The sequence below is a fragment of the Maniola jurtina genome, chromosome 13 (assembly GCF_905333055.1).
Source record: "Maniola jurtina chromosome 13, ilManJurt1.1, whole genome shotgun sequence".
In the NCBI taxonomy this organism is placed as follows: domain Eukaryota; kingdom Metazoa; phylum Arthropoda; class Insecta; order Lepidoptera; family Nymphalidae; genus Maniola; species Maniola jurtina.
Window position 1 is genome coordinate 10886676 of NC_060041.1, and position 26656 is coordinate 10913331.

At 33.2% G+C, this 26656-nt stretch overlaps 2 protein-coding genes and 1 long non-coding RNA gene across 3 annotated transcripts; 1 reads left to right on the top strand and 2 right to left on the bottom strand.

Moving 5' to 3' along the window:
- The first annotated feature begins 866 nt into the window (after window positions 1–866).
- LOC123870926 lies at window positions 867–4090 on the top strand. Its single transcript, XR_006797180.1, has 6 exons — window positions 867–1130; window positions 1949–1972; window positions 2468–2491; window positions 2917–2940; window positions 3321–3344; window positions 4066–4090. It is a non-coding gene; the product is annotated as an uncharacterized LOC123870926 (long non-coding RNA).
- A 9055-nt stretch (window positions 4091–13145) lies between these two features.
- On the bottom strand, window positions 13146–15315 carry LOC123870911. The gene is made up of 2 exons (XM_045914407.1): window positions 14998–15315; window positions 13146–14915 (listed from the first exon to the last, which is right to left on the bottom strand). Exons 1-2 carry the CDS (start codon window positions 15275–15277, stop codon window positions 13219–13221), a joined length of 1977 nt encoding a protein of 658 aa, XP_045770363.1. The 5' UTR covers window positions 15278–15315; the 3' UTR covers window positions 13146–13218.
- Window positions 15316–15978: 663 nt separating this feature from the next.
- LOC123870918 (putative fatty acyl-CoA reductase CG5065) lies at window positions 15979–26169 on the bottom strand. The gene is made up of 13 exons (XM_045914417.1): window positions 25996–26169; window positions 24440–24654; window positions 23942–24099; window positions 23393–23483; window positions 22448–22593; window positions 21756–21865; window positions 20429–20512; window positions 19706–19814; window positions 19080–19156; window positions 17771–17933; window positions 17365–17515; window positions 17111–17217; window positions 15979–16093 (listed from the first exon to the last, which is right to left on the bottom strand). Exons 2-13 carry the CDS (start codon window positions 24632–24634, stop codon window positions 15997–15999), a joined length of 1488 nt encoding a protein of 495 aa, XP_045770373.1. The 5' UTR covers window positions 24635–24654; window positions 25996–26169; the 3' UTR covers window positions 15979–15996.
- Between the last annotated feature and the right edge of the window lie 487 nt (window positions 26170–26656).

Genomic DNA, 26656 nt, shown 5'->3' on the forward strand with positions numbered 1-26656 from the left:
TTTTTCTAGCAGAATATTACAGTTCATGGCGTTTCGTTTATGATCCATTCTCTATTTTTAACCGACTTCCAAAAAAAGAAGGAGGTTCTCAATTCGTCGGAATCTTCCCCGATTACTCAAAGACCCCTGGACCGATTTGGAAAATTTTTTTTTTGTTTGAAAGGGTATACTGTGCAGGTGGTCCCATATAAATTTGGTGAAGATCTGATGAATATCTTCGGAGATGGAGAACAGAACTCCTCAATAGATAGGAGCAAATTGCTCGCGATCAGTGCAATAGCTTAGTAAACAGTAGGGTTTTAACTGGGCATAGCATATTATAGTATAGTGGGGCCACTAAAAATTGTGAAATAAAAAATTTTCAAAAGAAAAATAAAACCGACTTCAAAAACCACAAACACTAAAAAGTAAAAAATAACTTTTATTTAGCTACACATGTAATGTACCTAGGTATGAAGTCGGGCGAGCTTCACTCTTGGATTTCTAATTTTGTTTTAATATGCTCGCTCGACTTCATACCTAGGTACATTACATGTGTAGCTAAATAAAAGTTATTTTTTACTTTTTAGTGTTTGTGGTTTTTGAAGTCTGTTTTATTTTTCTTTTGAAAATTTTTTTTCAATTATAAAGATGGTTTTTATTTGAATATAATTTATATGCAGTAAGTTTTTAAGTAGGTAGGTACCTACTTGAGTCAAATAATTTTTTTTAATAAAAGCACTTGAGAAGTGACATTGAACTTGGGACTTTTTTTATTTAACTACATGAGAAGTTCTAAAAATGGTGAAAAAAAAACATAGTTTGTGCGAAGAAAGAACTGCCTTCAGAATTTATTTTCGTTTATTTTATTTATTGGTGCAGTAAATTGAAAACTGAAATTGGCTGTCGTAAAAACAAGACTAAAGATTTAGTACTTACCTGACATTTATGCAAATTGAAACTGAAAGGACAAAATAATATTTTTTGTGTGAAAAAACTCGTTCTGTCGGTGTCTTTACAATATTCCTATTCAAAGGGCCCACGTAATATTAATTGCCCGTTTCAAAATGTGTCTTAGAAGCTATCTTAAAAGGCTGTTTTCTGTAATTATCTTCGTGTCTTTGCTGACGTTGGGGCAATCACGTCCAAACGTAAGTTTTTAAACTGTTCGTATATTTATGTACGGTCGGCCTCAGAATTCGAGTAGCAATTCTGCGAAACTATTGCATCTAAAACCTGTCCTATGACCTTTTTCTATACACACCTAATGCATGTGCATGACGGTGCCACGCGAATTATGATAATTAAGGTGCTAAACGACTTACGGCCTTTGATTATACATTGTATAAATGAGGCACGAATTGATTGCCATCGAGCTTACTTCTAAGTATTATCATTTTGTCCAAGAGGTAAGTAACGTGATATAAATAATATCAACCAAAGAAGCTAAAATATAGTAGAATTACTACAATACAAAGGAGGATGGAACTTTGTGGGCTGCAGGAGTTCAGAAGTGGTACCGAGGGTTCCGTGGGTACTCGGGACATTTTTCCGACATTTTGCACGATAAATCAAAAACTATTATGCATAAAAATAAATAAAAATCTGTTTTAGAATGAACAGGTACAGCCCTTTCATAATATTATACCCCACTTGATATAATTATCATATTTTTAAAATTTAAACAGATTTTAATTATTTCGTGTGGTGTAACCACAAATTCACGGTTTTCGGATTTTTCCTTTACCTATCTTGTGCTATAAGACCTACCTACCTGCCAAATTTCATGATTCTAGGTCAACGGGAAGTACCCTATAGGTTTTCTTGACAGAGACGACAGATTGGCAGACAGCAAAGTGAACCTATAAGGGTTTCGTATTTCTTTTTGAGGCACAGAACCCTAAAAATTGTAAGGAACCTACTAATTTGGTACCTAAGTATTTTATATTTTGAATTTGAATCTCTACAGGATGATGAAACTACTGTGACTACAGTAAGTACCTACTTACCTATACCTAAGTATATATGTACCTACCTATAGTGAGACGACGCCCTTGATGTTTGCGGACGAGCCGGCTTACTAGAACGACTGAACCAATAAGATAGAATAGAGATTTTGTATTCAAACAAACTTTTACAAGTACCTAGGTACTTTTGAACTACTGGTTCGAAACGCCATTCCTACTGAGAAGAGCCAGCAAGAAACTCGGCGGTTACTCTTTTCAAAGATTTGATTTAAGTACAATAACACTAGGTACCTATGCATGTATAAGTTGTTGCAGTCCCGCGCATTGCTGAAGCGAGCTGCAAGTCAAATCCACGCTTTTTTATCATATATATAATCTTCGATTGTGTAATAAGTATGATTTTTTCCAAGAGCATTTTTTAAATAGTTTTTCTTGAACTTGTGTAATGGCAAGTAAAATTGATTGCCAAGATCTACTGATTTGGTACTTTTTTAAGTATTTTATATTCTGAACCTTTACAGACTGATGAAACTACTGCGCCTACAGTAAGTAACTTATATCTATAGGTACAGTGAGACGACGCCCTTGATGTTAACGGACGAGCCGGTTTTACGGTCGTAGCGCCGCCAACATACTAGAACGATTGAAGCAAGATAGAATAGAATAGAAATATTTTTTATTCAAATAAACTTTTACAAGTAATTTTGAATCGTCTGAATATGAATGTAGGTACCTAAGTTGCATTCCTGCACATTGCTGGATTATATTGTTGGAGCGAGCTGCAAGTCAAATCCACGCTCTTTTATCATTTAGGTACATAATCGTCGGCTTTTTTGCAGTAGCCATACTTCTAATAGATTTTCTTAAATTTGTGTAAAGGCAAGTCTAAAATTGATTGCGAAATTTTGTTATAAAAGATCAACTGATTTGGTAGACCTACCTAAGTATTTTATATTTTAAATCTTTACAGGCTGATGAAACTACTGCGGCTACAGTAAGTACTTACTTAGTCTATTATATCTACATAGGTACGTAGGTACAGTGCGATGATACCTTTCTTACCGAGAAGAATCAGCAAGAAATTCGGCGGTTGCTCTTTTCAAACATTCGATTTACAACGAATGGCGTGCATAAAAGTAGTTATGTAGTTGCATTCCCGCGCATTGCTGGAACAAGCTGTAAGAAAATGCACGCCCTTTTATGATTTACATAATCATCTATTGTGGAATACGTACACTTATGCTTTTTTTCAGGAGCATACTTTTAATAAATTTTCTTAAATTTGTGTAAAGGCAAGTCTAAAATAGATTGCGATCTAATCAAATTTTGATATTTGGTACCTTATATGGTATTTTATATGTTGAACTTTTACAGGCTGATGAAACTACTGCGGCTACAGTAAGTACCTACTTACTTACTTAAGTATACATAGGTAGTAGAGTAGGTACAGTGAGACGACGCCCTTGATGTTTGCGGACGAGCCAGCTTTACAGTCGTAGCGCCGCCAATATATTCGAACGACTGAATCAATAGGATAGAATAGAATAGAAATATTTTTTATTTAAATGAACTTTTATAAATTGGTACCTAAGTACTTACTAATATTATATATAAATGTATACTTGCACCACCTACCTCTAATATCTATAGCTATATCCTTTGGACCATTTTGGTTGCCTGGGAGAGATCGCTAGGTAGCGATAAGGCCGCCAAATTGTACCTATACTTTGTTGAGCTTTGTATGTGTTTTTCTGTACTAATTTTGTGGTGTACAATAAAAGTATATTCACTCATTCATACTTACATAGATTTGAATCGCCAAATGAATCTACCACTGGCACTGGTTCGTGATTCCTTTCCTACCGCGAAGAATCAGCTTGGCGGTTACTCTTTTCAAAGATTCGATTTATTACAATAAAATATTGTTAGAGAGAGTTGCAAGTCAAATCCACGCTCATTTATCATTTATACAACCTTCGATTGTGTGATGCTTTTTCAGGAGCATACTTTTAATAGATTTTCTTAAATTTTTGCAAAGGCAAGTCTAAAATAGATTGCGATATTTTGTAATCTTTGATTTTTGGTACCTCTATGTATTTTATATGCTGAACCTTTACAGGCTGATGAAATTACTGCGGCTACAGTAAGTACCTACATACTGTATACATAGGTAGTAGAGTAGGTACAGTGAGACGACGCCCTTGATGTTTGCGGACGAGTCAGCTTTACAGTTGTAGCGCCGCAAACATATTCGAACGACTGAATCAATAGGATATAATAGAATAGAAATATTTTTTATTCAAATAAATTTTTTTTATGTCCTGCCAGCAATAATATTTATTTGATTACTTACTCAATTATTAACATCTTTCGATCGATTAGTCGCTAGGTATGTTACAGCTAGTGTGAATATTTTGGCAGTTTTCTATAAAACCTATAATTAGGTATTTTAGTTAAATACTTTTTTTCTCTAGTTAAATTTATGAAATGTTTTTTTTTTTTAGACTGAATCGTCCGAACCTGTAAGTAACAATATTACATTACGTTACACTCCAACTTCCAAGAGTTCCAAATTTGAAAGTCAGGAAATAGATAAAGATGTTTTTCTATAAGAACTAGGCAGGTACTCTCACTTAAATAAATAATTCAGAACAGCCCAAATTAGGTAAATCGCGGAAAATTTAAGTTATTTTCTTATATTTCTTTGTAGAGTGAAACGGTAAGTTATAAAATTGATGTTTTATAATTAATTTACTAAGATATTATTATCAAAATACTATTATTTATTTTAAATGCTACTTTAGATACCAGAAGCGGATAAAACAGCGTCAACTGAGGTATGATTTGTTAATTAATTTTTATATTACAGTGATAATAACATATATTCTTTCAACATTTTAACGATATTTTTTGAATTTTGTATAGCCAGCAAGTACTGTTACGGTAATTATTATACAATTATTGCCATTAAAAACGAACTTATACTATCCACGACATTTGTGTAAACTCTAGCACTCTGAGAGAAAATAATTAATTTCTTCTAATTTTTTTGTAGAGTGAAAAGGTAAAAATTATTAATTTAAATTTAAATAAGATCGGTATTATTTTTAAAATAATATTATTATTTATTTTAAATGCTTCTTTAGATACCAGAAACGGATAAAACACCATCAACTGAGGTATGATTTATAAATTAATTTAAATCTATACTAATATTATAAATGCGAAAGTGTGCCTGTCTGTCTGTCTGTCTCTACCTTTTCACGGCCCAACAGTTTAACCTATTCTGACGAAATCTGGTACAGGGTTAGCTTATATCCCGGGGACGGACATAGGCTACTTTTTATCCCGGAAAATCAAAGAGATCCCACGGGATTCCCAAAAACCCCATTCGCTTAACCAATTTGTATGAAAGGTACCGAGGTAGCTTGCGTCCCTGTAATTGACAAAGGCAACCTTTTATCCCGGAAAATCAAACAGTTCCCAAGGGATCTTTAAAAACCTAAATCCACGCGGACGAAGTCGCGGGCATCCTCTAGTATACTTGATACAATTAATAAATACACATTTTTTCAAGATTTTTCAAGATTTTCAAGATTTTTATTTTTTATTTTGTTGCCTACCTACTTTAGATACCAGAAACGGATAAAACATCGTCAACTCAGGTATGATTAATTAATTAATTTAAATATTACAATTATTAATATAATACTTACATATTTTTCAATATTTTTAACAATATTTTTTGAATTTACCTATAGCCAGCAAGTACTGTTACGGTAATTATTATTAAAAACAATTTTGGACTGTCCACGATATTAGTGTAAACTGTAGTACCTAGTTCGACATGTTTTAACAATTTTTTTTAAATCTAAAATATATTTGATATTTACAGCTAACTGTAAGTAAAGCTAACTGGCAAATAAAACAGTAATGAAATCACCAAATTCAATATTTATTAATTGGTAGCCTTTCTAAAAACCCGTTTAAATAATGTTTTCAGGTTGCGGTAATAATATTTTTTTAGCTATTTTATAGAGAGTAAAACCCGTGACTTTATCCACGTGGTTTCAGATTTTTTTAATCCCGTAGGAATTCTTTGATTTTCACGGATTAAAAGAAGACGATTTTTGTTTTTTGCAAGCTATCTTTACACCAAACTTCGTTCAAATCGATTTAATAGATCTGTACTAAAAAGGTAGCAGAAAGACAAACACACTTTCGCAGTTAAAATATTAGTAGTTACCTATGGATATTATTATTTACGACTTCTTTAAGTTTTTTTAAAGAAATTACATGGTTACAGCCTGATGCCGTAAGTAATAAATATATTTAAATAATCTTTGCTATAATTAATAATCGAAATTATTGTACATTATTAAAATGATTTATTATTTTTTTATTTACTAATTTTGTAAAATGATTTACAGAGGCCAGTATGTATATTATATATTTTTGGTTTTTAAAATATTACAATAAATCTGTACAATATTATTTTGTTTCATGTTTAAATAATCATTTCATTTTTTTTTATTAGCCTGAGGTAAAGTTTGTTCCAATAATATACTTAATTAAATTAAATTAATGTCCGTAATTTTTAATTTCTCAAAAGTCAATTTTTTGAGTCTTTTCTTTCAATTTAACTAAGTATCAAGTTTTAATAATACAAAAATTATAATTTATTTTATATTATTTTAATACAGAATGCAGTAAGTGTTAAACATTGTAAAATCTAAAATATAATCAATGGATAGATGATGGATCATAGCAGATTAACTTAAATCTGATTAAATAAATATTTTTTTAAATATTTAACAAATATTTATTGATCCATATTTTAAAAGATAATCACTTTAATTCTGAAAATATTAGTTTTTGTTTGATGAAAATTTTTAAACTCATTTTTATTTTTATTTTTTAGGTAACGGTAAGTTTATTAAGTTTATGCAATTATTTTATGTTTATTATATTTAGGTATGGTTTCATAGAAACTTATTGTAATATCTGTGAATAACTGTTCTTTCACCAGGACAAAGCTGTAAGTTAAATTTGCCATCACTTATATTATGCTATAACATCTAACTGATGAACTTATAATATTATCATCTAATTTATGTAAACATTGTATTTTCCATATTATAATGCTTGAGGGAATCAAATAACATGAGATTTTATACTTTGGATTGTTTTTTTCGTAATACACATTTTAACAAACCATAACGCATTAAATTAATATAAAATTACTTTTTGTTTCAAACGATGACACCGTGAATAAATGTAAGTTATTAATTTACTTATTATTTATTGTTTATTATTAATTACACACAACACAAAGTAAACATTAAAAAAACATACAAGGATCTCAATCTAATAGCTGTAGCGTGCGAAGGCGGCCTTATCGCTTTATAGCGGCGATCATATTAAATTTACTAGTATCAAAATGTAACTAACATAATAAGTATGTAAACTACCCATTTAAAAACCAAATTTTGAGTTCTTTATCATACATAATTTATTATTTTTCAGAAAAAGGGGGTAAGCATTATTTAATAAGTACATAGACATTAAATACTTATAAATTTTTGCCTAATTATAAAAGAGTATTAATAGTATTACATTGTGAGGAAGTTAATTATTGACGATTCTAATTCTTAGTTACAATTCTAGCTCATGCCCGCGACTTGGTCCGTGTGGAGAAACCCAAGCCCTGTGGAATTGAATATTCAAAACTTCTTGCGTTGCGGATAGCTACGTCATATAATAGCTATCTGCATACCAAATTTCAGCCTGATCAGCTTAGTTGTTTGAGCTATGTGTTGATAGATTAGTCAGTCAGTCAGTCAGCTTTTCCTTTTATACACAGATTATTGGTGACTAAAAGTGGTTTTCAATTTCCAGCAACCAGTAAGTATCAATACTGTACTTCTGTTTTTTTAATAATATGTTACTAAATTTATATTTACTTATTTTATATTTTTGATTTTTTAGCTAAAGGTAAAAGTTTATATACTTACCTACCAAGCTCAAAATGGATATTTTCAAAATATATGACATATTTTTTTTAAATATATTAAATAAATTACTTAAGTTTAGGTATACCTAAATTGTGATCGTAATTACATCTTTCAAAAATTTCAATTTCAGACTACCGTAAGTCATAAAATTTTTGTTTGTAGATATTTTTCAGTTAGTTTACAAATAATGCAATGAAAACTAATTTTACTTCGTCTGTATTTCAGGAAGTTGTAAGTATGAATAATCGTTTTTTATAAAAAATAACCATGTAGATGAGAGTAGATGTATGTATGTGAATGGTTTTTGAGATATTAAAATATTATTAATTAAAAAAAAAATTACAGCATGATGTAAGTATTATTCAGAACTGGAAATATTGTATAGTTATCATTTAGAATCTATTTAATTACACTCTTTAATGAATACTGATTAGTAATTATCAACATAATTTTTCTGTACTATTTTTTACAGATTCTGGTAAATACAAAATTTTAATTTTATTAATTTATGAACAAAAAATGATGATTTAATAATTTAATAGGTGCATTTTTTTCACTGACGAGAATATAATATTTTTAAAGCTTTTTGTTTATTTTCAGATCAAGGTTTGTAGCTATAATTTTTTTTATGTGGCTTCTTTTTTCCATTAACAGTTTCCGGTTTTTGTAACAAAAAAATGGAGCCCTTTTTTAATTGACTCGAACTTTGCGTTGATTTTGTTTACCTGAAAATATTAATTATATTTTGTTTTGTTTTGTCTAGGAGGGCATGGTAAGTCTATGTTTTATACAAGTGTGATGTATTTTTAACATGATTTTTTTACTAAACATATTTTATCATTTTTCAGGTGGTGGTTAGTACTGTTTGATAAAAACTAATATTATGCGCCAGAAATTGCTTATCTCTGGTATACTCGCTTCAATACTGTTAGTTTATCGCATTGTAAAAAATATACAGAAGATACAGTGTTACTCAAACTTTCATTTTATAAATTTAAATCAATTTTTCTTTTTGATTATTTACAGAAATTTGTGGTAAGTGTTACATATTTTTTTATACAAGTTGGCTACATATTTAGTTTGCAGTTATCATCGGAATACTTAAATAAAAAGTATACTTATATTATTTCACTATCCTCTTTCAGACCGAGGTAGGATTTTTTTCATATTTTATTCAAGTAATTCCTAATATTTTAGCTGATAATATTTATATAAAGTTTTATAGATTGTATTTATACGTTATTAATTTTTTCACATTTTAACACAGGAATGGGTATGTTTTTACAGAATATTTTTTTTGTTTTAATGTTACAAGTTAGTTAATATGATTTAATATTTATAATAATCTCATTTATTTTATTCAAACTTTAGCTTACAGTAAGTAAATAATAATATTTTTTGCATTTTGTTTCCACTAGACTAAAATAATCCCGTTGGTATTCCTAGCAAATCAGTAGTTAGGAGGTGTAATTGGACCTGCTTATAAAATACTACGTTCTTTATACTGTATATACATACCTATAGATACATATTTAGCTTACTTTATTACTGACAACTTTTAAAATAGGTAGGTAGAAAATCTACTTTGCTCTTTGACACGTGTAACTTTAGAAAAACTCTTTTGAATTTTAGTTCCACGTAAGTATTCAATGAAACGAAATTTCATTTTTATTTATTAAAATAATTGTTTTAGTTTTAGTTACCTACGTCGTGAACGTTGTTAGTTTTTGACTCTATAAAATATTTAGAGAACCACGGTACCCTCCAAAACCAACTTAATAATTATTTCATGACTACAGCTATATTTAACATTTTTATAATTTTCATTTAATATCATTAAATAAATATTTTATTTAGTATGTTATTTTGTTTTAATTTAATCAAAACAATATTTTACTATATACAAGTTTAGTGGCATTACTTATTAAATTAATTTTTTATAAAATCCTCTGCATCAAAATTACTCAAATACAAAATATTCTCGTTTTGTTTTCAGACACAGGTAGTCAAATCTTTCATTCTTAAAAATTAAATTAAAATATACAATGTACCTACCTACTTATCTAAAATCAAATTGAAATAGCCTTAAAAATATTTATTTATTTGTAGCCCCCAACCGTAAGTTTAGATTTTTAAGTTTGTTTTAATATAATAATATAATATTGTACATACGCATTAAATTTTTAAAAGAAATAACATCTAATAAATTCTAAAGGATTTCTCAGATTCACCATTTTTCATTGAAGTTAACTTTACTGAGGTAAACTGTCAAAACATTGTACAGCTCAGTTGAGTGATATGTAGAGTTAAACTTTCCAGAAAGGTTCAACATTACATTGTCACTTTACCTGTAACATACCCAACGATCTCAATTAATACAAAGCAATTTGATAAATTACTTAATAATTAATCAATATTTTTTATCATTTTCAGATTGTAAGTAACAGACTTTAAATTTTAAATACATACCTAACTAATAATATTTTTTTGTTTACTTTACCTTGTACCACGTTTAACACTACTTATACCTAAAAATTGATGTAGTACGAATGCATGTTAAAATATCACACACAGACACACTATCAATAAAACTATAATAATCGGGTGAATTCTGTACATCTATATAATTTAATCCTACTTATCTACTTATATTAATATTTTAAAGACACAAAGTGTGTGTTTGTATGTAGTTAGGTAAGGAATAATCTTCAGAACTAATGATCCGATACTGAAAATTCTTCCACTGATAAATCTCTGAGTGTTATACTTAAATTATGGAGGAAAATGCACAGTATGTTCTGTATTTCACGCGGACGAAGTCGCGGGCAAAAACTAATAAAATATGTTTTGATCGGAGGAAGCTAGTTTAAGATATAGAGTCCGTAACAATATTTTCATATTTTTTTTTATGTTTGTCTGGCCATTTACCTGTAGCTAATAATCTGGATTAGCATTGAGATTTTTTATTCCGAAATCAATAGAAATCCTGCAGGATAGGGGATGATTTTTTATTGATGTTAGGTACTCCATATCTCCGTCTTGCAGATAGAGCTCTTAAGGTGCCCACGCACTCGAACTGAACTGCAGCTGAACTGCGCGTCGCGGCAGCGCCCCGCACGATATTCTCTCCAGCCGCGACGCGCGTACCGCGTAGCGCGTCACTGCCGCGTGTCGCGGCTGGAGAGAATATTGTGCGGCGCGCTGCCGCGATGCGCAGTTCAGCTGCAGTTCAGTTCGAGTGCGTGGGCACCTTTAACGGATAAGAGCAAATACCTCGCATAAACTTAAATCTGACTGAATGACATTACAACTATGGTTTTCAGGCTTTTCATTTATCTGGCGTTGCCTAAAATAAACCTCCATTATGAATGGATTTTCAAACATTCCACTCAGGGAAAACCAGCTCGTCATAAAATGATACATATATTATTACTAGCTGATGCCCGCGACTTCGTCCGCGTGGATTTACGTTTTTCAAAATCCCGCGGGAACTTCTGATTTTCCGGGATAAAAAGTAGCCTATGTCAATATCCAGGGTATAATCTATCTCCATTCCAAACAGCCAAATCCGTCAAGTAGTTTTTGCGTGATTGAGTAACAAACATCCAAACATAGACATTTATAATATTAAGTAGGATAAACACTGCAACTTGCAAGCTTTACCAATTTGATAAATAAAAATAAATCAACGGTCGTTTATGATCAATTTAATTTTTGATACTTTCAGCCTGGTGTAAGTATTTAAATATTTAATTATAAAAAAATATGTTTTAATTCAAGTGAACTGATTTATTACAAGCTTTGTATCTACCTATATTATTTTATGGTATTTGATATGCACCAAACTAAAGATACTTAGTTACTTCGTAAAACTATTACTATCACTATTACTATATTACTAAGGTACAAAACTACTTTTTTAGGATAATTGTTTTTTATTTATTTCAGTGTTTGTGTGTTACGAGAGGTCCACTGCCGAGATTCAAATTAATTGGGAATATTCATTTCCCGAAAATAAAGGTAGTTTTTTTTTAAATTAGTACCTATCTAAGTAGGTACCTAGTATAGATCTACATTGAACAGGGGTGACGGGCACTGTTGTAGGACCTAGTATTTTTAACCCCCGACCCAAAAAGAGGGGTGTTATAAGTTTGACGTGTGTATCTGTGTATCTGTGTGTCTGTGTATCTGTGTGTCTGTGTATCTGTGTATCTGTGTATCTGTGTATCTGTCTGTGGCATCGTAGCGCCTAAACGAATGAACCGATTTTGATTTACTTTTTTTTGTTTGAAAGGTGGCTTGATCGAGAGTGTTCTTAGCTATAATCCAAAAAAATTGGTTCAGCCGTTTAAGAGTTATCAGCTCTTTTCTAGTTTTCTTGTAGAAAAGAAGGTTAGATAACCGTTAGGTTCATAATATTATGTCAATAGACAAATGTCAAGCTGTCAAGATGGACGTTGCCTAAATACATAATTATTTATTTGAAAATGATGTTTTGGAAAACTCAGATACTTTGGATCGTCGGGGGTGTTATAAATTTTTAATTTACACTTGTTTTAATTTCTCGCATTAACAGATAACGACAGAGAGATACGTCACAAAGCCAACGGATCCAACTTCAACGTTATGCCCGCCATGTGTATGCCCAGGGTGTCCTGTTCCTTCTGATCTCCTCAGGAATAATATAGATGATAAATAAATCAATAAGAAGTCTTTTTTCGTTTGCAGTTTTAAGATGCTGATAAACTTGACCTATGTATCATTTGTACCCAAAAATGAGCATTCTAGCATAAAAAAAGTAAAAATAAATTACAGCAAAACGAAAAAGGCAGAAAAAATAACGCCATTTTTAGTACCGACCTACAACAGTCTCCGACCGCCATGGTGGAGGAAAAAAGGAAAGAACACAATTCAAAAAAAATAACAAACTTTATTGCGATGTTCTAGCTCGCAAAAGAAATATTTCAGACCCCTAAAATATGGTGTTCATATTCATGTACAGAACCCTAAAAGCGTTCTTTTCGAGCGAGGCCCGACTCGCACTTGACCCGTTCTTTGTTAGAAAAACTAAAAGCGACGAATGCTCAATGTTTTAAAAAGATACTTAGTTTAAGTTTATCAGTCCCTACCAGAGCTTAAGATTATAGTGTGAAATCTAAAATGTGAGAAATAATAAATAAGTATGTGAACATTAAAGTTGTCAATTTATTTCGCCTAACAAATAATACAATCTATAAAATAAAAACCTTAGGTACAAATTAAAAAGAAGTTCTCGAATCTTTTTTTAAATTTTTCAAACAATCTGAATCATTGGTAGAAGAATAAACCGAAGCTCTTGACATGTGGATAAGTTCCAGATCAATGTCCTTGTTTCGACCTGGGTCTGAAGAAGGGCTCTGTTTAGATTTTTTGTGTAACAAGGACAAGATGTTTTTAACAAAATTTTTAGAAGTTTTGCTCGTACCCGAAGACGTGAGTGATTGTTTCATATCATTAGAACCACTCGAAAACGTATATTTTGACATATTTTCACCCGCCAAGTAAATCACTCCTCGTTCTGATAGGAAATCATCTATAGAGTCGTTTGAAAAATATGCTTGAGCACCTTTTTCAATTGAGTTACACCTAGTTCCTTTTTTAGATTTTCCATCTTTAAAGACATCCTTAGTCATCGCTAAGTTAGCACTATACCCAGTGACTCCTGCATTGAAATGATCATAACTGAGGGATTTTATTTCCTTTTCTGAAGATAAAGCTTCAATTTCTTGACTATCCTTCAAATCATTCAAAGTTTCGTCGTGATCCACTACATTTACCAACTTCGATTGCTTTTTGTAAAGTGTATTGTTTGTTTTTTCATCTTCGAAAACTACTTTTGTCTCGCTATGTTTATCAGCCTTGGGAAGATTATTCAGTTGGTTGTTTATGGGTGTAATTTTCAGTATCTCTTCAATCTTATTTTCAGTTTCAGGACTAGCCTGCGGTTGAAAGTTTTTCCAATCTCGCCTATTTAAAAGTTTAGATAGTATGTCATCGGACATACTTTTTTTTACGTTATTATTTTTTTCTTTTTGACACGCTTTGTAACATTTAACTTTCTGATCTGCTTTATTAGAAGATTCAGATACATATTGATATTCTGTTGTCTCAGTTTCTATATTACTTGTATTAATCAATGGAGTCGTAACAGACGCATCTTGCCTGTAGTTAAAAAACTTGCGAATGACTTTCTTTTCTTGACAACAACAACAGGTATTTGACAAACAATAAAACATTGTAAAAATTAAAATACACTGCACTATAATGACTAACACAAGGATCAGCAAAGTAAATTTGTTGTCTACAAAATATTTTTTCAGAAATAATTTGAAACAATTCACCTCGTCTTTATTTACAAACTTTGTTTGCCCTGGTTTGCATGTTGTAGTTTTTCCTATATCATCAATCAAAATATCTTTATGAATGATTGATGTGGTGTTTGGATGAAACTTGTCTATAATCAAAACGTCCTTTGGTTTTCTTTTTTTGCTATTATCTTTCCTTGATGTTTTAATATATTCCAAGTCTTCATTTCCTATTGATTCCACAAGGCACCGATTTGTTTGTGGGTTGTAAATAACACTAGGATAGTCATAGTCATCATCCTTAACACAAGGCGGTACTGCAACACATCTTTTAACTTTTCTGCTAAAATATGGTTTCTTACCATTATAAAAAGCATCACATTGCACTGGTTTGCAATCATTGAATGGATCTTCATCTTTATGTTCACAATACTTATAACTATCCAAAGAATCAAATTTATTCCTACTAAATGTAGTATCAAAGTTGATTTTTATTGTGTCTCTCTTATTGTGGCCGTTATTTGATTTAGAATCAACAAAAACAGCACAATATCCTTTTCTTTCATATTGATTTAAGAGGGGTGCAATTACTTTGACAGTCTTAGTTTCACCTTTAAAAACATAAGTATATAATTATTTATTTTTACCATATATTTATAAGGCAATGCTAAAAATTTATTTCTATTATTTTACCTTTCGCTATGCTATCTCTACATCCGCCAATTATTTGTAAAGTATCACAATCAATCTCATCTTCTTCAAGACAACATTCATCTGGAATTATTTCAACATCGTAGTCATTTTTGTCCGAGGTGTTGTTAATTTTCATGAAAAACACTAATCCAATAGAGGCTGGAGACGGTGCTGTAAGTCCGCATTCGGAATAAACTAATTCTCTGTTCGTATCAGTCGCAGTTTTATGTAAAAACGTAAAAATTAAAGCTATAGTGAAAATGTAATTGTAAAAAATCATCTGTCAACATATTCTAAAAACTATTATCAGTTGTTGTCATTCAAATCTATCAAATTCTATTCTATAGAAAAAGTACCAATATGATAAAAAGAATGCCATACTTACCTACTTACGTACCATAATCACTACCCATATTTAAAGCCTCAATAGCTCAACGGTTATAGGTAAGAGCGGACTGAAATCCGAAAGGTCGGCGGTTCAAACCCCACCCGTCGCACTATTGTCGTACTCACTCCTAGCACAAGCTTAACGCTTAGTTGGAGGGGAAAGGGGAATCAGAAGGGGAAGTCATTTAAATCATGACTAACATTCTTTAAAAAAAAAAGTGTTTTCCGCAATCTATCTGTGTTTCCTACCACCGGGTATCTTTAAAACAAGAGTGAATAGGCACCTTCTAGGTAAAAGCGTCCCACCTTAGAACATATCTTCACTGTCCATCAGGTGTGATTGTGGTCAAGTGCTTGTCTATAATGAATTAAAAAAACCCGGAAAATCAAAGAGTTCCCACGGGATTTCAAAACTTAAACACACACACACACACACACACACACACACACACACACACACACACACACACACACACACACACACACACACACACACACACACACACACACACACACACACACACACACACACGAATGGTACAACGTGCAAAGGGAGCAGTGAGGTGTCTGTTTCAGGGATTAAAAGAATTACAAAATGTTTTAATCAGTTTATTACAAAATCAAAGCAATCTTTTTAACAATCCAATACAAAAAGTAAACACACAGTGCGTAAAAGGCAAGCTTTGTAACCACGTGGAGGTAGTACAACCTGAAACAACACGTTTAATATATCAATAGTGGCCTATTTAGGCCGCAGCGATGCCTAAAATATCTATTTCTGCAAATGTTCATGGGCGGCGGCGGACAAGAATTACGGGAGTTCCATTGAAGGACAACGCCGCCGTAGCACATGAATAAAGATAGGGATCATTAATACTCGTGTGGCTGTAATCCGTAGGCTATCCGTAGGCCGTAATTCGTAGGCGCCGTAGTCCGTAGGCTCCATAGGCCGTAACCCGTTTAACACATGAGTAAAGATACAAGGGATCATTACTTGTAAGTGTAGGTAGGCTAAGGCCGTAGACCGTAGTCTGCCCGTCCTCCGTAGACCGTAGCCCGTAGGATACCCGTGGGTCGTAGCCCGTAGGATACCCGTAGGCCGTAGCTATATTACTCAAGTCACGTGACCAATGTGAGGCCGCCCTGCTTGTATCGGTATCCTCAGAATAAGATTTTACTTCTCACCAATTTTGATAGTATTCGAGAGTCGAAACAAAATAACGTCAAAGTATAATGCACCTAAAGTTTCTTGATTTAAAGCCAAAAATTCAGTACCATTGATTTTAATTTCGCAACGTTTCCGCTTGGAACGCTGGCTGTAAATATTTGCACAAACTTGAGCATTAAAACAAGATACTTAAGGACCACTTTACTTTAACGTAAAGTGTTTCAACTCTCAAATACTATCGACGTTCGTGAGAAGTGAAATACAGTACCTAAATACTGTAAGTAGGTGGTACTGAGGGTACCAGTCTCATTGGTAGTTCGTGGCAAAAACGTCCTATGCACCGTATGTAGTAAGTCACTTACACGTTTTTAACCCCCGACCCAAAAAGAGGGGTGTTATAAGTTTGACGTGTGTATCTGTGTATCTGTCTGTGGCATCGTAGCTCCTAAACGAATGAACTGATCGGGGTTTTTTTAAAATTTTGAGTTATAGCAAAAAATGTTGGTTTAGCTTAAAAAAGACTGACTACGGGATTAGGCAGTTAGGTAGTTAGATTACCGTTTGTGTAATATTCTAGCTCTAGGAAGTGACGAGTCATCCTCATTGCAGCAAAACTCCCGTATCCCTTTCAAATAGTTCTTCATATATTGTTCCACTTCCATTGCCTAGAAGAAAAACCAATGAGATGATAAATTTTAGTATAGTACTCGGTAGGAAATTGTATAGGCACATCGAACTTTAGAAAGAGAGTTCTGCTTGGCAGAGCGTCATCTCTGTCTCGCGTACCTAAGTGTTTTTGTAAGAATTCTTACCAAGATATTAGTAGAGAATATTTCGTTTTCTTCTTTCGTGATTTGATTTGGTAGAGATTTCAAGAAGTCATTCTTGAAGACCCATGTTCTTGTATTGTAGTATTCCAACACCTCTAAACCATTACTTAGACGTTTTATTACCTGGATCATGCTGCAACAGATAATGAAAACAATTTTTACGTGTATGCCTATCTAAAAATCCAGTCAAGTGTTCCAAAGAAAGTTCCGAATTTCCGCCAATTTTTGCGTGAGAGAGTAACATACACACCACACACACACACACACATACACCACAAACACACATCCAAACTTTTTCGCCTTTATAATTTAGTGTGATTAGATTTAGATAGTAAGTAAGTAGATAAGGATGTAAAAAAATCTACAACAACAAACAAATAATACTTACAATGTTTTCTTCCCCAATAGAAACAATATGAGATCTATGAAATACGCTGGCAGGGTGTGCTCGAGGAATTCATGTATTTTGTGTTCCCATTTGTAGTTCTTTGCCGTCGCCACCGGGTACCACAATGCGAACGACAATGGATAGTCGTTCAAATATTTTTGCCCTAAAAAATTAGTTACCGGCTCTTACTATTCTCTTACTATCTCTATCTATGGAAAGAAGTCAGTATAACGCTCTCTCTGTTACGTCATCCCTTACAAATGACAGAGCCAAAAACAGTGGGCGTTAACCATTTTGAGTCTCTAGCCAATCACAAACGAGATTAGTTACATCCTCGAATTAAATTTCGAATGTTATTTGAATACATTTTCGAATTGTATTTGGAATGTTTGTTTAAAACATTTTTTTTTTCTTTAAATCTGGCTTTACTCTGATTAGCCAATGTCAAGTTTGTGATATTTTCAAGTTATTGAATTTATACAAGTATGGACTCCGTCTGCGCCGGCGCCCGCCGACACACGCGCGGCGCCCCTTTAGAGCGCTTCCCAGTCAGTTCCACCACCAAAAAACACCAACTAACACAAAAACCAGCCACTCTTAACAAAAAAAAGCACTCCAAACAAGCACAGCACGCGCGCCAGCAAACGCCATCGCAGACGAAGTCCCTGTTTAAAACATATTTGTGATTGGTAAGAGTATACAGGGTGCAACCAGAACGCTAGTCAAAACTCAGCGGTATTATAAAACTACCATCACAATCCAATGCCAATAACCATTTGCTTTATCTTGTAGTTTTAGCGATTTAGTATTTGACAAATCCGCAATGTATAGCGTGCAAATGCCCCACCTACGACGTGGCACTAACTCCGAGTGACCTATTTATGGAACGTTCGTTGACCTCTATCGTCAGTCAGATGTTTTATTTGCAGTTTATTGTGAACTTTTCACAAATACATGGGTTTTTTTCGTGATTTATTTTGTGGTATCTTATCAGTAATCATACTAATTGTATTCGTTTTTGCTATCGTTCTGGTTACATTCTGTATTATACGTCTTTATTTTATTACAAACTAGCTGATGCCCACGACTTCGTCCGCGTGGATATAGGTTTTTTTTAAATCCCGTGGGAACTCATAGATTTTTCGGAATAAAAAGTAGCCTATGTCTTAATCCAGGGTTTAATCTATCTCCATGGCAAATTTTATCCAAATCTGTTCAGGCGTTTTTGCGTGATTGAGTAACAAACATCCAAACATCCACACTTTCAAGTTTATAATTTTAGTAGGATCTGAGCATTCTTGATACTTACAATACCTTGCTGCTTCTACCCAAGAGAGGTTTAGTTCAAGATATTGAGTGATATTACAAACACGGATATCTTTGGGTCTAGAAAAAAATAATGTTAATAATTAATTAATAATTAATGATGATAATTAAGCATTAACTTTTTATTAGGCGATAAATTAACACAATACATCGTTAGCATGAGGATCGTCCGATTCTGTAAAAACAATAGTGAGTTATTGTATTAATAATTATAACAACAATAGTAAACCTTAGTGGTTTTTTTGTTGTGTCAAAAGCAGACTTGTAAAACATTCAATATTAGATAATTAATAGAAAAAAAAAATTACCTACTTAAAATACTAGTACAAATAGCGACAAGACCCGAGAGACCTATGGACGGGTGCAAACCTTTGTCGATGGCTGTAAATGTACCTACCTAAGTATTATTTCACCATGGAGTTCCATCCTCCATCTCCTAAACTGGTATTGTATTTCATATCTTTGAAAAGAGCAACCGCCGAGTTTCTTGCTGGTTCTTCTCGGTAGGAAAGGCATTCCGAACCAGTAGCAGATGCATTTGACGATTCAAAAGTACTTGTAAAAGTTTAATTGAATAAAAATATATAGATTTTAATTTTAAAATCTTACTTTTGCAATCCAGTCAGGTAAGCTAACAGTATCAAGGCGTTTATTGTGATGTCCACAGGAACCGTGTCCATTTTGGTCGATTCTTTGCAGTACATTGTGTGAAGAACACCTGCAATACATTTAGATATGACGTACTTGTCTTGTAAATGAACTTGACCTAAGTAAATGAAGATAAAAGCACCATTGTTTAAGGAGTGTTTCTTCGAAATCGCGTTCGTCATGTGATTTCTCTGGCGTAATTTTCTATCGATTTTGACCAGCAAGAACACAATCCCATGAAATGAGGGGTTACAAGAAACATACTTAATATGCTTACATTAATAGTACGTAGGTTCAAACTAGCACTAGTTTATCCCAAATATTTTGTTTCCCAGAAAATAAGTAAATAAGGTCTGGCGGTCTTGGGATCTTAATCCAATAATAATTGGGATGATGCCTATGTCTAAAATAAATTATTTATTAGGAGTCATTAAATAGAGGGACTTCCAAAATTCGTAAAATCCACGCCAGATGTTAATTTTAAGTTTGCTAACTATTTTAAATTATCGATTTAACTAAAAAAGTATGTCCAATTATGTCAAATGTCTATGACGTCACATCTGTGAATTTCATACAAGCTCCATTACTAAGCGAGCGTTTTGACGTTTGATAAAAAGTCACTGATTTGACTAGTAGTCATCATCCCTATTGTAATGATTGTAATATTGAACAGATATTGATTACCCCTGGAGGCAGCATAAATGATGCCCGTTGCTCCATTCAAGTTATCTACCCAACCAGGCATAGGTTCATTTAACGCAGGTACAACTGGAAGAAAATAGAAAAACCGATTATTTACTGTAGAACAATCTACTTACATCATCATTATGATCAATCTATTGCTGACTCACTACTGAGTACGGATCGCCATTCAGAATGAGAACGGTTTGGTCGATCACGCTGGCCTAGTGTGGATTTCACAAGTTCACACACTTTGAAAATATTATGGAGAACTCTCAGAGTTCTCCATAATATTTTCAAAAGTTTCAAAAGCATGCAGTTTTCCTCACGATGTTTGCCTTCACCATTAAAGCAAGTGATATTATTTTTAATCCATACTGATATTATAAATACGAAAGTGTATCTGTCTGTCTGTCTGCTTGCTACCTTTTCACGGCCCGACAGTTTAACCGATTCTGACGAAATTTGGTACAGAGTTAGCTTATATCCCGGGGACGGGCATAGGCTACTTTTTATCCCGGAAAATCAAAGAGTTCCCACGGGATCCCTAAAGACCCATCCGCTCAATTGATTTGTATGAAAGGTACCGAGGTAGCTTGCGTCCATATTATTGTCATAGACAACTTTTCATCCCGGAAAACCAAACAGTTCTCAAGGGATCTTCAAAACTTACATCCACGCGGACGAAGTCGCGGGCATCCTCTAGTGTTTAATAATATGCATAATATCTGCTTTAAACGCACAGGACCTAACTATCTCTGAAAAGTTATGGGTGCATCCTCGGGATTCAACCCCCGAGCCAAAAACTATCACCGCCTACTATTTAAAAGCGTTTCATTAGTTTGGCTTGATTGTATGTTGTCATTTCGTCACTGAAAATTGACTGACACATTTCAGTTTAATTTATGCAACAAACGATTGTGAGTGCGAAAATTGAAAAATTGCTTTCCGTGAAAAATCTCCTGTTAAATCAGTAAAGAAAAAAAAATCAATCAATGGGGACTGTATCCTTATAATCTCTGTATCCTTATAACTATAATAATTTATTTATTTTTAACCCCTGACTCAAAAAGAGGGGTGTTATAAGTTCGACGCGTGTATCTGTGTACCTTTGTATCGCTCTGTGGCATCGTAGCTCCCAAACTAATGAACCGATTTTAATTTAATTTTTTTGTTTGAAAGGTGGCTTGATCGAGAGTGTTCTTAGGCTATAATTCAAGGAAAGCGGTTCAGCCGTTTGAAAGTTATCAACTCTTTTCTAGTTACTGTAACCTTCACTTGTCGGGGGTGTTATAAATTTTTAATTTACACTTGTATATTATAGCCTTACCTATAGATGGTCTCGCCAGAACGATAGGAAATTTGCCCTCGTACTTAGACACAAGTTCTTCTGTCAGACATTTCGTGTACCCGTATGTGTTTGGATAGGGTTTTATCAGTCTGAAAATATTAGAAGCAAAATAATAATATTATTATACCTAGTATTAGCAAAATTCATAAATAAGTAGGTAGAAAGTCACAGTTTTCACGAGCTCAAAAACTCTAATATACTTAGTTAATTTCGGTTATAAACAAGATAAAGTTGAAAACTAAAACCCAACTGCGATTGTCTTCATAACGGAAATATTAGAGTAAAATTGTTTGTCTGTCTTTTGGTGTAACTATTTTAATGTTGTTGCACATTTATACCCATGAATTCAGAATTTTCTCCTCTTTCATCTTCCCACTCAATACAATAGCAAAAAAAAATTTGGAAACCTCCACTTTTTTTGATGTAACATCCGTGAGGTCAATTTTTTTCGTATAATATATAGCCTATGTCACCCGGACCCTTACAACGAATCAATTGACACCTCATTCATCAAAATCGGCCCAGTACACAGAATCTGGATACAAACATACATACATACATACATGCTTACATACATACATGCTTACATACATACATACATACATAGACTGCTAAAATCATAACCCTTCCTTTGGCTTTGCCGCAGTCGGGTAAAAATAGGTGCAACTTACTCGGCTTGCACAAGAGCGAGAGTTTTGTCATCCATCCATTTGGTCAAGTTGATTATGTCGTCCGGGTTATGCTTGGACGGGTATAGCTTATCTTCTACAACATCTAATTCATCGTGACAGAAAGATGTGGAGACGTGAACGAAAACCTGGAAAGTTTTGCATTTTTACTCACAATAAGCACTAGCTACTACCTAACTGATGTAAGGTTATAGGTGACACAATAAAATTTCCATATTAAGTACTTAATGAATTCTTCCAATTACTTGCATGTAACATACTATGACTATGTACCTAGGTAATTATAGCCACCGCCAACTAGCGTAACCAACAAAAACCTTTACAGGTTTTATCTCGATATTTTTAAAATGATTAAATTCGATTTTGCTAACGTAAGTGCCAAATTACAATGCTGACTAACAGATTGGTCACAAAATAGTCACATTTTGTCGCTTACAATCATTGATATAAATTAATATATAAGTCAATACTTACAATAAAATTTATTGATTAAATACGTCCTGTATTTTACCAGAACGCTAGCATAAACGAAGACAGGTGATAACACTGAGGCTTACTGATAAAAAACGCGAAAAAATAAAGAAAATAGTTACTTTATTTTTTAAAAGTTCACAATATATTGAAAATAAAACATCTGACTGACGCTAGAGGTCAGTGAACGTTGCGCAAGTAGGCCACTCGGAATCAATGCCGCGTCGTTAATATAAGCATTGTGCTATAATCACTGTGCTCCCCCGTGGTTGGTGGTAGGTATCCATGACGGATTTTCCTCACGATAGAAAAAAGGAGTAGGTACCACAATAGTGCAACGGGTGGGGTTTGAACCACCATTCGGAATTCAATCCGCTCCTTAACCTTTGAACCATTGAGGCTTTTGACTTATAAACACAGTAAAATAAGTAATATATGTACCTACTTATTACATACCTCTAATTTTTTCATATTTTCTGCTAGTTTTAGCAATTTTTGAGTGCCCATTGTGTTGAATTTAACCGCCTCCCGGAGGTTTAAATCAAAACTGTAATTGAAAAGTATGTTTGTTTCATATGCGTTCGTAATAAGTAGGTATAGCATTCATCCCATTGTGTTGAAATTTTACGCGATTGTTGTTGGAACTTGTGGAAAGGTTGCGGAGTTTTGTTCTCGGGACCCGGGGGATCGGAAATTTCCGGGAAATATGGCGTTCCCGAAACCGGGAATTGCAAATGATGAATATGATTTGTAAGCATTTATCAAAATTTCTCTATATAATGAATTTCCAGAGAATCCAAAAAAAATTGTTCTCGGTTTTCCGGAACGAAAAACCTATCAATTTAGCTTATAATCTTAGATATTCACTCTTTCTCGATGAACACTACTTATATAGGTACAAGTCAGTACAGTAGTTTCAGAGGTTAGCCAGAACAAACAAAAATTCAGCGGGGCGGAGGGTTTAATTTATAATAATAATACATAATATAGTGAAGATCTACGTACCGCACACAAGCAGCATTGTTGAAAAGGATCTGGCATTCGCTTAAAAGCTCCTCCTCATCCATCTTCGACAATCCCAGGGATTCCTCGAGGATGTCACCGGACACTAAACGCAGTTTATTGAGTGCTTTCGGATTGTCAGTCTGAATCTTTTCAAAAATCTGAAACGGAATTCATCGTACATATTTCGTTAATTTCGTTTCTTCATATTATTTATCTAATTTCAATATATTTTGTTGTTCAAGTATAGGATATAACTGAAATTTAGTTTCTTATATGTAGCCGTTTTTGACATAACGTCGAATTTAATCTCCACTTTTAAGCCCCCCTAAAATAAAGATTTCTATATTTTTTCATGCAATATTCATATTATGTTTAAATATTATGGTTTTTGAAATAATTACATTCAGTAATTTAGAAGTTATAAGACTCTGACAGACGGACGGACGGATAAATGCAATTTCACTCAAGTAGACTCAAAGACCTCGTCAATTAACTTACCCTGCAATTGATGAAGGTCTCCAATCTTGCCTCTGGACTCTGTCCTTTCTTCTTTCTGACAAGTATATAGATAGTTTTCAGATCAGGACAGGATCTGAGCAGTTTATATACCAACACCTTTCCCATGAAACCAGTAGCGCCTGTGATGAAAATTGTCTTCCCGGCATAGAATTCCCTAACTCCCATTGACAACATTTTGTTGGTGGTGATGTAACCTGATAAGAATATAAATCTTTCAAAATTCTAATATTTTTTTTCCGGAAAGCAGCTTCTACTGAAAGTAGCCGAATAGAATAAAACCAACGCTCTATCATATCTCTACAAATAAAATTAGTTTTGCGGTTTTTCGTCAACAACAGTGATCTTGCCGTTGTACTTCTTTTGTAGTACGGAACCCACGATGCGCGAGTCTGACTCGCACTTAGCCGCACTTTTTAACTCAAAAAAAAAAAACGGAACCCTTATAGGACCCCTTAACGGCCTGTTTATATTCAGTTGTGATTTGGTTTACGGACCCTTACAGGGCCACATTTGGCAACCCGGTTTTTCAACGGACTTACTTTAGCTATCCTGCTAATTGATAAAGATCTATCTTTCCACTGCCTATTACTAATTTACTCATAGGCACTTATGTCTTCATCTATACTAATAAATAAAATTGGAGTGTCTGTCTGTAATTTCGAAATAACTACCTCATATAAAGCTCATTTGGTTATTTGAACGATACCATAACCGAATCACACGTTTTTAAAATTTTTGTCTGTCTGTCTGTCTGTCTGTCTGTCTGTTTGAAAAGGCTAATCTTCGGAACGGCTGAACCGATTTTGACGCGACTTTCACAGACAAGTAAAGGATTCATCAGGGTGTAACATAGGCTACTTTTTTAACCGACTTTCAAAAAAGGAGTTGTGTTTTTCTACCTATGTATACCGAAATCTCCAAGATTTCTGAACCGATTTGAGTAGTTTTTTTTTAATCGATACAGGAACTTTGCGTTATTGCCCTATAAAAAATTTAGATTCCAACTCCTCAATCCTGATGCTGCAGGGGATCTGATCACCAAAGTGGATGGGATTTAGAAACTGTCGTCTGTTATAACTTGATATTGAAGGTATATTTACCAAGTAAAGACTTAGTCGCGCGGTACGGATAGACTACTTTTGTCCCGGGAACTCAAAAGTTCCCACGGGATTTCTAAAAACCTAAATCCACGCGGGCGAAGCTGCGGGCATCAGCTAGTAAATTAATAATAATTTAAGTTCAACTAAAATTGATTCATAAGAATCCGGTCTTGTAAATTTATTTAACTAAAGTAAACTCCTTAAACAAATATAACGCGTCGCAGAATATGGATTTGCATTAAGTATTGCTTCATCATTTAATTTTTTTAACTATTTATTAAAAAAAAATTATTATTTCTTTTGCTTTTTTGATTAAAAAAAAAACTACTTTAAACATCGTATTTAAGCGTACAAAAATGTACGAAAAAAAGGCACACCTAATTCGTAAAGTCATAAACATGGAAAAATAAAAAATAAATATGATGAAAAACTTACACAGAATAAAATCTCCCCCTCAAATAGGTACACAAAACCAGATTCTTGAAGTCACAATAAGGTAATGCGCCTGATTTTTTTTTAAACTGAATTTTTTCAAAATATTTTTATATGGCGTCCTAACTCCTTCACGCACGTACACTAACTTAAATAATCGACTTCGATAAAAGTGTAGATTGAAATAAATTACCGACAGGATATGGGCAGGTACCAAGTATAATATTAATCATGTTACCGGAAATGTATCTAATTCAGTAGTTCCACAGAATACCTAGTCATTCCGTGAAAATACCGGGTTTGTTTTGTCATAGGATAAAATATGCAATCTTTCATTCTCCATTGCGTATTAGGCATTCTATACGATTGTTATATATGTTATATATGTTAAATTGTTAATGATGATAATGATCAACATAACCATGATCATCATGATTTTCAGTTTATCTGTTTTTAACCCCCGACCCAAAAAGAGGGGGGTGTTATAAGTTTGACGTGTATCTGTGTGTCTGTGTATCTGTGTATCTGTGTATCTGTCTGTGGCATCGTAGCGCCTAAACTAATGAACCGATTCTAATTTAGTTTTTTTTGTTTGAAAGGTAGCTTGATCGAGAGTGTTCTTAGCTATAAATCCAAGAAAATCGGTTCAGCAGTTTGAAAGTTA